This window comes from Prinia subflava, chromosome 2, assembly GCF_021018805.1.
Source record: "Prinia subflava isolate CZ2003 ecotype Zambia chromosome 2, Cam_Psub_1.2, whole genome shotgun sequence".
NCBI lineage: Eukaryota > Metazoa > Chordata > Aves > Passeriformes > Cisticolidae > Prinia > Prinia subflava.
In genome coordinates this window covers 60,038,892-60,052,539 of record NC_086248.1, presented here as the reverse complement: position 1 = coordinate 60,052,539, position 13,648 = coordinate 60,038,892, and the positions used below count along the sequence as shown (strand labels likewise).

The window sequence follows — 13,648 nt, the reverse complement described above, 5'->3', positions numbered from 1 at the left end:
ATATAAAAGGCATTTAAGCTCCGGATGAGATGCATATATCAAGATGCATATTACTCCCTCAAACCACTTTAATTATTTTGTTGAAAAAATATGTTCAGATCTATAAGGTAAAGATGGCACCAATTAAATTAACATACTCCTAGTTTTCTAACCTGTTATACACCTTCGGCTAATGGCATGTGAGGCAGCACTGGGGAAGATAGGTGAAAAGGAGATAATAGGTGAAGAGGGGTGAGGGCAAGAACGTAGGAAAGCGTAGGAAAAAATCACCATTAAACATTCTCTTCCATATCCATCATGGCAAGTGGTAGCTTGTGGACCTTACAGCTTCTTTTAGGCCATTTTTCCAGTGTAAAAGCTGAATCAGGAACTGTTCAACCTTTTGCATTTAAGGACAAACATTGAAATTGCATTGGAGGGGACAGATCTCTGAAAGGGTCAATAGATATGGAGCTGATTGCAGGACCAAGGGGCTGATCTTTTTAAATGAAAGAATGTTAAAATTGGCATCTTAATGATGAGCTGCCACTGAAAAAGCATCTGGGATTTTAATAACTGAGGAGTTGAGGACAGGTTCAAATTGCCAGGGGGGATCTCTGAGGCAGAAAAAGCACTGAGAAGGGAGGGAAATAAAAATGGAAAAACATGCTTTTTGAGAAAAGAAGTGTATTTGCAAACACTACAATTGTACCAGTGTGATCTTTTTCACTGGAAGGAGAGCTACACATATGCATAGAAACTTTATATATGTAGATTATGTATATTCTACATGTATACAATGTATACATGTATACAAGTAAAAGTGTTGTTATTACTGTCACTGCTGCTATCTTAAGGGGAAAAGAACAGAATTTAACGATGCACCAATAGTATACTTGAGGGTGTTCGTTCACAGGGAGAATTAAGGAGAATTTTGGGTAAGTTTGCCTGCAAGGATAAATGCCTCTTGCATTCTGCCTTGGTTCTGCCATTCTGCTGTAGAGTTCCATTTTTCTGAATTCCTATGAAATACAAAATTATCAGGACTTCTGCTTGTCTTTTTTTTATATCTTGGCTTCCTTATTGGTGCAGTGGGAATAGCAATGTTTATTTTGCACAGGTGTTATGAGGCTAAATTTCATCAGTGCTTATAAAATATTTTGAAAGTGTGGATGAAAGGTCATGGGGAAGTTCACAGCATTACTTAAAAAAATTCAGCAGTCATCTCAGAGAGAGCGATTCATCTCACGGTAGCTCAACTTTTTTTTTTTCCCATTGGTTAAAAGCCTCCACTTGTGGTATAATTACAAATAATTTAATCTTCCTCAAAGTATTCAGCACTCTCTTTCTGCCATGATGAGTACCATAGAAATGTCTATTAAGGAAATAAATAAGAGGTTTTTCTTTTTTTTAACAACTTCATTTTGATTTGAGTACAGCTATCATTATGGTTATTGAACTAATATTTTTTAGTGTTGCCCACATATGGTTGAGATATAAATACTCAGAGTTTCCATAATGTCTGCAGCTGTATAATTTAAAAAACCCAACAAATCAAAAGGAGTACATATTTATCTATTTGATTCTTCACAATTAAATAGCCTTAGAGCCCTCATTTCCCCATCATTTTTTGCTTGTACTACTAGTCATGGCTGGAAACTTTCTACTGGCTTGAGTTATGCATAACATGATTTTTTTTTTCACATTAGTGGTCTCATTTTTCAGATCAATTGCTACTGAAAATGATAAAATTGTACTGATCTGTCAGATTCTACTGTTAGCAAGCATCCACTTTCTCTTCCCTACAAAAGACATAAGAAAGGTTCTACTGAGTACAGCCAAATATCCATCTACCTTGTATCCTGTCTCCAACTGTGATTCCTCACGAACACCTAGAGTAAAGTATACAGACCAGAAAAATCAGATGGTGATTGGTTTTTACAGAACACTTTCTCACCATCGAGTTACTTGTAACTCAGTAACACCTTGATACAAGAGCTGTACGTCTGTCTTTAATGTACCCTTGTGGCTTTTTCTTCTATGAAGTAGTCTAATTGTTTTTTGAATCCATGTAGACATTAGACAACCACAACATGTTGTGGCAGTAAGTTCAGCTACAGACTGAGAGGAAAACACAATCAGCCTCTTCTATTCGCTTTGAGACGACTTCCCCTCCTGAGGCAAATCTCTGCCTCAGTCCCCAGTCCTTCTGCACAAAAATCTTGTCTTGAAGATCTAAAAACCTGGGCTCTTTCTTCTGTCAAACGTAACCATCTTTCTGATCTTTTTTGATAACATTTTAAGCTTTTTGCTTCAAATTTAGGAATATGATTTTGAACCTTGTTATACATTTATAGGAAAGACTGTTCACTGCCACCCTAACTCTGGGTCAGTGCCTCCTGCAGGTGGCCAAACCCCCACCCCTGCATGCCTCAGGCTGCTGTGCCTTACCTGGAGTGGCTCCCTGGGGTGGCTCCCTGAATTAATTACACAGAGGAAGATCTCTGTTTGTTTTGGTTTTTTTATTTTTTTTTTCTGGATGCTTGCAGGGAGGTGCTCACCTGCAGGTGACAGAGGTTTTTGCAGGGATATTCATGCCTAAGATGGAGCAGCAAGAGTCAGGGATGAGGGGTGTCCTCCTTGGACACCCCTTTAGTGAAAAGCTGGCTTTGCCCAGAGCTGCAGCTCCAACTCTGCCTTCAGGGAGCAGGGAGAAACAAACGGATGCTCATCAACAGATAATTATTAATGACTTTCCTCATGATGGAAGCTGTTTACAAAGAATGTTCTTTCACCTTACAGGAAAGAGGTAACACAGCTCTTGCTCTTGTCCATTCTACAAAATTGAGGATGTGGGAAAATGAAGGATAAATATCCATGAGTTACAAGGGAGCAGAGCATTACAGAAATAAGCAACTATTCAAACCTCTGCTCTGATCTGATTAATAGCAATACTGTATCTAACTCAATTTGCAAGAAGAGCACTTTGAAAATTTAAGACAATTTACTTGGGCAAGCCATCAAGCTGATGAATGCAATTGATGGCAATAGGGTGGGTGGAGACTAATGAAACATAAATCTAAACCAGATTTTTAAAGGTCCTAAATAATTGCAGTCAGTTAATAGTATGAGGCTTACAAGAAAAAAAACAGGATTCAGAATAATCTTTAATTATAGAAATGTACTCAAACTACTTTATTCTGCTGTTTTAATAAGGATTAATTTTTTGTTGCATTTATTGTATTTTAATTATATATGTAATGTGTTGTGCTATACTATGGGCAGCCAGTGTAAAGATAGGAATTCATCTTTGTAAACACCATTTATTTTAACATATTAGACTAGAAGTTCTCTTTGATCTAAGGGAAACTAATTCCTTTTACCCATAGGCCATCCTTCTTCACTATCTCTTTTCTTTCTAAGATTATAATCACAGCCAAAAATACTTCTAATAATGACAGGCTTTCTTCATCACCAAATGCTTGCCACTTCTAATGTGAAAATCAGAGGCAATGCAACGGGTGCCGCAGGATGAGCTTAAGGAATTTTTGCAGCTTCAGAAAGCTGCATCCTTTCCTTAGAGGACTGTGCCAGAGGTGGCTTGATCCAACCAGTTGGACTGCCTGTTACTGTGACAGCCAGGCCTGCAAACAGCTCAAAGCATTCCTTTAAGATCCACAGTCTGATGTTCTGGAAACCAGTTCCCTAATTTGAAGGCTGTATTGTCTCAACTCATTGGCCAGCTTTTCTTCCTCCTTCCCTGAACATGCTTATCTCCCAGTCCTGCCCACACGCTCCCAGTTGCCACCCCATGAACAATCCTTTATTTGTTTAGAAATACATATCTCCTCTCCACACACATGTACTAAATATACATTTCCATAAAATGAACTGCTGAAAAAACTTGAGAAATAAGATGATCAAGCAGAGTCTGGGGGAAGAAATTTCTCGCCACAAATCAACAGCTATGGTGTGATACAGACTGACAGCACTCAGTGGGCTGATTTTCGAGGTGCTGAGTATATAGAACAAGTGGGGACTTTTGGACTCAGGCACAAAAAAGCTACGTAAAGGTTAAAGCTATAAATCTTACCTAGTTTTGGTAATTTAAAATAATGCTGTAGTTGGCCACAAATATGAAATTCTATAAAGTCAGTGGGCTTGCTTTTTTTCCTCATAACCTACGCCAGTGTAAATCATCAGCAACCCTCCTCCATAAAGCAATGAGGTCATATTTAAGACAAAATATTGAAACAGAAGGGGAAAAAGCAAACAGCCAAGATGGTTAGTACTAAAGTTCCACAGACAGTCTTATTCCTGGGCTGTAAAAACACCCTACTTAACCCTGAATGCCTTATCTCTGTTTCTGGGATCATATATCATTTATATTTCTTACATAAACCACAGATGGTCCCTTACACTACACTCAGATCTAGGAAACATCTCAAATTACTCTTAGTGTCTTTTACCAAATCTCCACTGAAGCATGGTATTACCGCATTTTTCTCTCACCACCTTACCAGAAGTCTGACAACCTAGTATATTAAAACTTTGGGAAATATCTTTATAGCTTTCTGGCTTCTTTCTCTGGTTTTTCATTTCAGAGGTGTCCAATACACATTTTTACCTCATTGATCCTGTGGAAAAGGCCTACAATTTCCAAAACATTGGAGTCACCACAATGATTGCCTTGGGGACATATCTTCCAGATCACCTTTGATATTGCAGTACACTAAAAGACAGAGGGGCTGGTGAGCAGAAAAGGAGATGGGTTGCAGGAAGCTAAGGGATTTTGCAACAAAATAAAAATCACAGTCAGGGATTTCGCAACAAAATAAAAATCACAGTCTCAATACAATAAGTTCCAATCATCCAGTTTTTATAAGATTATACATTGTTCCTCCTGCCGTTCCTTTCACATCTGAAACTGTGCATTTTTGGAATTTCTCCATGTTTGTGATTTTTCTCTTTGGATAAATTATGAAAATTTATCCTGAAGCCTGAAGAGGCCCATTCAAGGTTTGGCACCATCTGGTCAAAATAATGGTAGCGTGTGTGGCAAGAGCTACAGAATTTGAGTAATAAGAATTGCAGTCAGGTTTATCTTGTAATTGTGCTCCAGACTGCCATCAGGGTAGTGCCTGGGCAGACAGGAATTTCAGACATTCATCCTCTGGGTAGTACAGGAACTCACAGCTGAGTTGTCTCCACATCTGTACTGGCTTCATACAAGGCACTGAGCTGAAACCAGGGAATGGACTGGTCCCAGCCCTCTACTCAGCAAAGCATTGCTAGAGGAGATTTCCAGCTAGGAAATCATGATGGTGCTGAAGGCTCCCTAAGGTAATTCCTGATGTGCCTAGGAGTGACTGATTTCAGTGCATTGATAAGACCCTGACAAGGGAATTTCATCAGTCCTGAGGCAGTTCCTGTTGCAAACTTTATTAACTTGCACACAGACAAGACATTTGCAAATGGTCATCAGAAACCGTTTCTGCAGAAGTGGTCATATAGGACAGCCTTCTGGAAATTGCTAATTAGTTGGAAGATGCTTTGATATGCATCTTAAGACGACAGATCACAGTAGATCATGCACATGCAGGAATGGTATCAATGATCCCTGGGCCAGCTGGCTATAAAAACTGTGCAGAAAAAGGTTCTTGTGGACTTCCACTGTTCCAGCTGAACATGCCAGAGGAAGGATTCTTGTAACAGAAACTCATCATTGTATGCACAGTGACTAACAGTCTTGTTTGAAAGATTTTTTTTTACCTATGCAAGCATTGCCTTATGCCTTATGCCTTATGCCTTATGCCTTATGCCTTAAGATATTAATAAATTAGCTTCTTCCTTAAAAAAAAATAAACAACAAAATAAATCCAGAAAACAGAAATCTCTGTTGTTTTTTGATTTACTGCAGTAGAGTAGGAAAAAATAAGCCATAGGAATGATTAAAGGATGCCTCTCAATGACAGATCCCAGGAATGTTTGGTTTGCCATAGATACAACTGTAGGATAACTGGAGCCCATCCTCCAATTTCTATGTGTGGAATGAAAATTTGATAACAGGCTCCCCAACCCAATAGACAAGAAACAAAAAAGATGAAAAGTGAAACTAGTGAAATCTGGATGAGATAAATTGTGTGTTTTTGATAAAGAGGAGAGTTTCAAGCAATACAAAACCGATCATGGGATAGCAGTTCATTTTACCCCTTTAGCAATTATAAATTTAGTTTCAGGTTTCTCTAGGAACTAGATGCTCCAGTTTAAACATGAAATACATTTTTTAAAAAGGAATAGGAACTATCTCTGTTCTGTTTTATACAGGGCATGGGACTTGAAGAACATAAGTATCTTTTGGCAACATCAAGAGTTAGCCTATGGCATAAGGTCTTGAGAAACAAGGAATTCCTTGTTGGAATGCTGAATAAAGCTGAAATTAAATAAAACTGAAATTTCAAATAATCATCAAATTATTTTCAAGAAATGAAGGGCTAGATATTACAAGTCAAAGCAGAGATGCACTGACAGGGATATATGGGAAGCTTGACCATTGCCTACTTTCACAAGAATATTAGTATATTCAGTCATTGTTTAAGATGAAAATCAAAATTTTCAATTGCCAAAATTATGTTTAATTATGTTTGCTATAAATTTAGAGTGCCAAAGAATCACACAGTATATGGTTAATGAGTTGAGCCAGCAATTAGGAAGTTTTATTGAAAGTTTGCTTTTTGTTAAATCTCTTTACTTTATTTGACAGGTTTATTTTTACTGGATTTGTCGAGACCCATCAGCATTTGAGTGGTTTGCTGATCTTCTGTTCCATTTGGAAACAAAAATGGCTGAAAAGTGGAAAAATGATTTTCTAAGCTATCATATATTTCTTACTGGCTGGGATGAAAGTCAGGTAATAATCAAACTGTCACAAGTCAGAGTTAATGTACCTTGCTTTTCCAGTATGCTAACATATGGAACAGGAACAGCTGAATAAATGATGGATGAAACAAAGACAAAGAACTGTAAATATGAAGATACTAAGATGTCTGTTTACATCACACATTTAGGAAAACAGGAATGGAGAAACCAAGCTAGTGATTCCTCTAGTCCTGCATCTTGTCTTGAGCAAAGATGGTTACCAGGTGTCTCACAGAAAAGTGCATACAGCTTTCAGGAGCTCGTCAAGGGACATTTTGTCTATGTCTTGGGAACAATCTTTCATTAAGTTCTGTCATTTTTGTGCTGAAATGTGGAGGGCTGTCTAAAAAGTGTAGGTTTCATTTACTCTTATTATTTACTATAGCTTCTGTTCACATTCATATATATATATATATATATATATATATATATATATACACACATCTCCAGTGCCTGTTTGAAAAGTACTGCACTGGGAACATTTTGTCAACCAACTCCATGGTGCAATTCATGTTGTTTGAAAAGACATTTTCTCTGATTGACTTTAAATTTGCCATCTCATAATTTCATTGGATCATACCACCTCAGGTGCTTAAAACTTAGACTGGGTCAATATTGTTCAACTTCTTTAGTCTTTACCTAAACACAACTGTGTTGATTTTCTCTCTCTCTCTCCCCTTTTTAATGGATCTCTCAGATCATGCCGTGATAAGTTAGGAACCTGCCAGAAAAATTCTAACAGGGAAGTTTTTGCTCTACTGCTTTATTTCCTGCTGTCTCTGTTGAATGAAGAACTGCCTAGTAGCATAAAAAAAATACAGATTTCATAGAGCTTTTCCTTTTCTGCCTCTGCTGATACAAAATCCCCATTGTTTCTTTCTGCTTTCCTTAGAGTTTCTGTCAAGTAATGAGGTATGTACATAAAGCTGTATTCAGAAAAACACACTCCCACTGTGAAGTATATTGCAGTTATAGAAACTACTGCTCTGCATTAGCAATATCACAGGGTATTACCAAAAACCTGCTGTTAAAGAAGCTATTAGAGAACCTAAAAAGCCACAAATTTGCCCTCATCTTTCACTTATCACCTCACTTCCCTCTTGGGCAAACATCAGACCAGAAGACAGGTAAGGTGACAACTGTTCTTGCTGGGGCTCTGTCTCTCTTCACTCGTGTGCCCTGCACTTTTCTGAAGGCACTTCTTTCTCTCTTCAACCCCATAATCCCTCTCAGCTCCTGTCAGAGGAATGTTCTTCAGTGGCTATTTGTCCAACTCTGACCTGGCCACTGTGCTCAGTAACATCATCTTCTTCAGATACACACAAACTCCCTAATCTTACAGGACTTAGTTGTTTTTAGTAAATTCCTGTTCATCACTCATCAAAATTTGAGCTTCAGCACCAGTAATACTTTAATGATATTTTACTTCTCCCCTAGCAAAAAACAAAACAACATTCTCTGCATTCTCTCCCTGTCTCACCATATGGATGACCAGTAGTCAAGTGAAGTTGAACCCAAGGAGGATGGGCATTTTAAACCTTCTAGTACACTCTCCTTTACTGACATGTGTCTGCTCCTCAAACATGTTTGTTCAATGCCTTGAGCTCTTCGCAGAGCCTATGTTGGCAACAGATGGTCAAGCAGATAAGGCACATGGTCTGCCTCTGCTTGGACAAGCTCCCTGCAATACCCCTGAGGCTCCTAGGCAACCTTAACACTGTGAGCAATTGCAAAGGCTAATATCAAAAATCCTGGGAAACTTCCACTTAATGAGAACAGCCTGTCTTCTCAATGGGACAATTTTGCTGCAAACAATTCAAAAATTCTGCACTTTTCTGCCTCCCACTCTTACCAAATACTTTAAGTTTTTTCTTAGAGTATTCCAAATCCTTCTCACAGCAGCTCAAACTAACAAGAAGAAGCTTTTAGAAACATGACCTCTTCTGACAACTTCGCTTGACAAGAATAATTGTGTTGGTAAAGAACATGGAAGACTCATTAGAAGAAGAAAAATATAGTATACCTAGGAAATGAATCTAAATTTCAGCAACCACTTCTGCAAAATACGATAATAATTCATGCTAGGGCCTGAACTAAATGCAAAGTTCACTTTTAAACTTACTTTCCTCTGTTAATTTCTTGATAGTGACAGCAATGATGATATCCGTAGTGGAAACAAGCATATTACTCCTACACAAGAGCAGGACAATTAGGAGTGACAGTGGTTTTATGTTTTTAAATGCATCTGGTAAGCACTCAGATAGCATAGTAATGGGTGTAGCATAGGAGCTGAAGGACAGTAAATGCCCATGAAAATCAGAATTTTTCCTGGCACTTGGGAGCTGAGAAGCTGTCTTGGTTCAGTGCTTCAGCTCAGGTGATCCACTTTCTGCACCTGCCTCTACCTGAGAAGAAAAGTCAAAACTTTGAGGGTTTTACAGAGTCACAGAATAGTTAGGGATGGAAGAGACCTCTGGAGAGCCTCCAGTCCAACCCCCCTGCCAAGGCAGGGTCCTCTGGAACAGGTTACACAGGGACTTGTCTTGGTGGGTTTTGAATGTCTCCAGAGAAGGAGACTCCTCAGCCTCCCTGGGCAGCCTCTTCCAGTGCTCTGCTGCCCTCAGTGTAAAGTAATTCTTCCTCATGTTGAGATGAGACTTCTTGTGTTTTAGTTTATGGCCATTGCTCCTCTTCCTGTCACTGGGCACCACTGAAAAGAGTCTGGCACCATCCTCTGATACCTGCCTTTGAGCTATTTACATGCATTGATGAGATCCCCTCTCAGTTTCTCTTCTCAAGCCTGAACAGGCCCAGCTCTCACAGTATTTTCTCATAAGAGAGGTGCTCCAGACCCCTCATCATCTTTGTGGTCCTCCACTTGACCCATTTTTACCCCTGATGAGCTGGTATATCCACTGTGTTTTCCATCAGCACCAGAATGCTCTGGACGTAGCTCCCAGGTATTTTGGAAATGTTTTTTACAATTCTAGTAATATTGTGACCTCTCAAATACTCATCTTCTCTCTCCCTCTCCCTCTCCCTCTCCCTCTCCCTCTCCCTCTCCCTCTCCCCCCCCTCCCCTCCCATTTGATAATTACACAGTTTTCTTTCCCTCATTCCATCTTTCTCAGCAGAGAAGCATTATTGCTTTTGCCTCTTACCTGGAATATATGTTTTTGACTCTATTATCCTGTAAATTTGCCTTTAGGCTACTCACATAGCCCTACATTGTGATGACAAGATGGATGTAATTACTGGTTTGAGACAGAAAACCTGTTATGGAAGGCCAAACTGGGACAATGAGTTCAAGCAACTAGCTGAAAACCATCCTAGGTAAGGCAGGCTGTTTTCTAACCTTGCTAGGTAACTCTTCTCTCAGCATAAACAGTGGGGGGAGGGGAGAGAAAACCTTTCTAAATGACCCTTTTAAAATAATTTCTTCTTTTTTGCTGTGTGGAAAGAAGATTTATGCTTAATGAAGATTTTAATGAAGAAATCTCGGAAAGAGAATGCCAATAAAATCTAATTTTTGGACAAGAAAATCTAATATTTAGAAGTATTTCAATATCCTGGCCTTTGTCCAGATATAATTGAAACACACAATCCAATTACTGTTCTGCACAAAGGACAAAGTAGCATTAATTTCCCTTGAAGATGGTTATTAAAGAGATAAACTGTGATTTTTTTCTTATGATGTCAAGGATATGTTTGTTCCCCTAACATATTTGGCCACTCTTGCAAGACTATGCTGTTCTGTTATTAGTTCATCTCTGCTGGCAAAGACAGTTCATTTGAACTTGGTGGATTTGCTAGTGGTCTGAGAAAAGCTTCTTTGTTCCTGAAAGCCTTTGAAGCAAGAATTTGAAATATTTTGTCTTCAGCAGTAGAAAATTCCAGAATCTTTGTGACTTTGTGATTTCCAAACATTTACCTGTTAATGCAAAATAAAGGCTTGCTCTTGGGAGACAGAGATACAAAAAGAAAAGGGAGAAGACTTTTTTTAAAAGATGAAAAAAGACCCAAGAAAAAGCTGAAAGGGAGGAGATCAAAGAGAATACAGTAAGCTACAAGAATACCATAAAATTGCAGAAATAACAGTAATAGAGGATTCAATTGATGGAGGTCAAAATAAATACAATCAGGAAATATGAAAGATTAAAAGCATAAAAAGGCCAAGAATAGAAAATATGACTTTTGAAAGACCTTTCATAGGGATTCTACTACATAAACAGAGCTCTTAAAGTTATAGTTGAAACATTACTTTTTGTTTAGTTACTTTTGCAACTGTAAGTACAGATGAGATAAAAATGTTTTTCTGCTGCTCAAGGGGGATATGGGCATTAGCTTTCTATACTGGATCTTGAGGTAGTTCTATAGAAAGCCAGTCCTAAACTGACAGGAAAATCTCCTTTTTTTTTTTTTTTTTTTTTTTTTTTTTTTGTGAGCCTAGATGCCCATGTTTATGGTCAATGTTAAACCTTTTCAAAAAAAAACTGGCATGAAATAAGGATTGCTTATGAGAAGAGAATACCCTGCTTTTTCTTTCTCTGACTTATAGAAGATTCAAGAGGCTAACAGAAGAGTTTCTACTGTGTGATGAAACAATCAGCTTTTAGGATCTGACTAAATTTCGGGTCCCTGCACCTAGGTTGATGGAGTTGCCCCTGGCTGCAACAGTGTCTTTTAGCAGATCAGCAGGAATACACCACTCCAGGTTAAACCTGGAGCAACTGAGCACCTGAGCAATATGGGCATGACCTCTGGGGGCTATGGCTTGGGAACCAAAACCATGTCCACAGCCCCCTCTCTACAGGAGAAAACCTTTTTAAACTCATGCTGTCACTTGTCACTTCCTCTGCATTTCTTCAGACTGAGTTTTCCCCACAAGTACAGCACTTGCGTGTATCTGTGTCTGCATATATGTTTTAAAACAATATGTGTACTGTACATGGAGGGAAACCCTTTGACAGTTTCTGGCAGGCAAGCAGGTTTCCAGCTCCCTACGTGCTTGTGCACGTATGAACACAATTGTTTGGTACATTTCTCATGCCCTTATTTTATACGAAGTACTTATTTACGACTTTTGTTATTAAATCAGCCATTTAAAAATTGTCGGTAGGCAGAAAAGCATTAGACATGGGGGTAGGGGGAAGGGGGGAGGGAAGGGGAAAGGAGAAGAAAACTCAGAAGTAACAGAGCATTTTGTATATTTTTTAGGAAAAAAAAATTAACTTAGCTGGAGAAAAAGCACTTAATTTTCAGCGCAAGCAGTATGTTTTCCTCTCTGATTGAAAATACTATGAAGATCAAAGAGTTACCATTTAAAATATTTTGTGATGAAAGTATTAAAATTATCACACTCTAATATGGCAACACAAATTGTACAGTACATAACACAAAGTATACAGTAACACAAGATTTTTCAAATGCGTTTCTCAAAAAACCATTTGAAAAGATGCAAAGCTGGAGGCAGCCAAAAAGTACAGTGTATCCATTTCCCCTGCTACTCTCATGATTTTTGTTGTTACTGTGATTACAGAAACAGTATTGGTGTGTTCTTCTGTGGACCCAAGGCTCTCTCTAAGATCGTGCAGAAGACGTGCAACTCATATTCGTCAGCTGATCCAAGGGGAGTTCAGTTTCACTACAACAAAGAAAGTTTCTAGGCTGTACTTCTTAATTGTATAATAGACATTACCAGATTGTGTATTTTTTTCCCATCTTCTCCCATCATTTTGCAGCATTCAGGCCAGACATTAAGAGCTGCAAATTGAAATGGGTGTACTGACTTTAGCAGAAAAATCTATCCTATGCCAGCTAAAGATTTGAACCCTTCCTTGGCCTTTTCATTGCTTACTTAATGATGCTGTGAATCCCTCTACACCTGTGTGAAAACACACACAAACCATAACCTTTAAAGAAAAAGGCATGAGTAAAATGAATATTTAGAGCTGTACTTTGCTGTTGTGTATGATTGCAGGCAATACATTCCTGCTGTTTTAAACCATGCCCATTGAAATCTTTCCTTCTTGGTTTTCTGATTTTACTCTTCTACTGCACACACATCCATATCCACATTACCTTTTGTGCCACAGCAATACTGTTTCTCTACACTCTGTCAAATTCCAAAGGAGCAAATTTGCTTTGCCCTACCAAGCTATGCACCATTTAAACCTGACATTTCCATGGGAATGGTGTCTGTGTGTCCCACAGTCTGATACGTACCTAGGTTTAATAGGCTAGGGAACTCCAGAAATTTTTCCACTCAGCAAATGGATCTGGTGAGACATGCAACTGAAACTCAGGAGAAAGGTTAATGACAGAGTGGTTGAGGTGGGAAGGCACCTCTGGCTTCTACTCCAAACCTCTTGCTTAGAGCTGACTCTGTGAAGAGACAAGCAACGTTAGCATTATTCCATTCCTCAGGAACATTCTGCCTTCACCATGACTATTCAAAAATAAAGAATGGCAAGTTCTCTCAGCACTTGTGGATGTATCCCATCAGTTTCCATTGACTTGTTTAATATCCCTAACCTGATCTTCCCTCACTGAGGGTAGCCATGAATTTTTGCAGATCTTCCCTCTTCCCTGAGAAGCCAGGGATCTCTGAATGTCAGCCTTAGATGTAAAGACTGAAGCAAAACAGGAATTGAGTACCTCTATCTTTTTGCATGGCCTAGGGCACCAAGTTCCCCACCCCATTCAGCAGCAAAGCAACATTTTCCTAGCCTTCCTTTTGCTACTAATGCAT

General features: G+C 38.7%; 1 protein-coding gene across 1 annotated transcript in view; it reads left to right on the top strand.

The window, feature by feature from the left end:
- The window catches only part of NOX3 (NADPH oxidase 3), a 39,669-nt gene extending 26,292 nt beyond the window's left edge, over positions 1–13,377 (top strand). Inside the window, exons 11-13 of the mRNA XM_063390167.1 lie at positions 6,743–6,889; positions 10,106–10,230; positions 12,437–13,377. Of these exons, the coding sequence (XP_063246237.1) occupies positions 6,743–6,889; positions 10,106–10,230; positions 12,437–12,563 (399 nt within the window). The 3' untranslated portion in view covers positions 12,564–13,377. The remainder of the gene's footprint in view (positions 1–6,742; positions 6,890–10,105; positions 10,231–12,436) is intronic.
- The last annotated feature ends 271 nt before the right edge of the window (positions 13,378–13,648 follow it).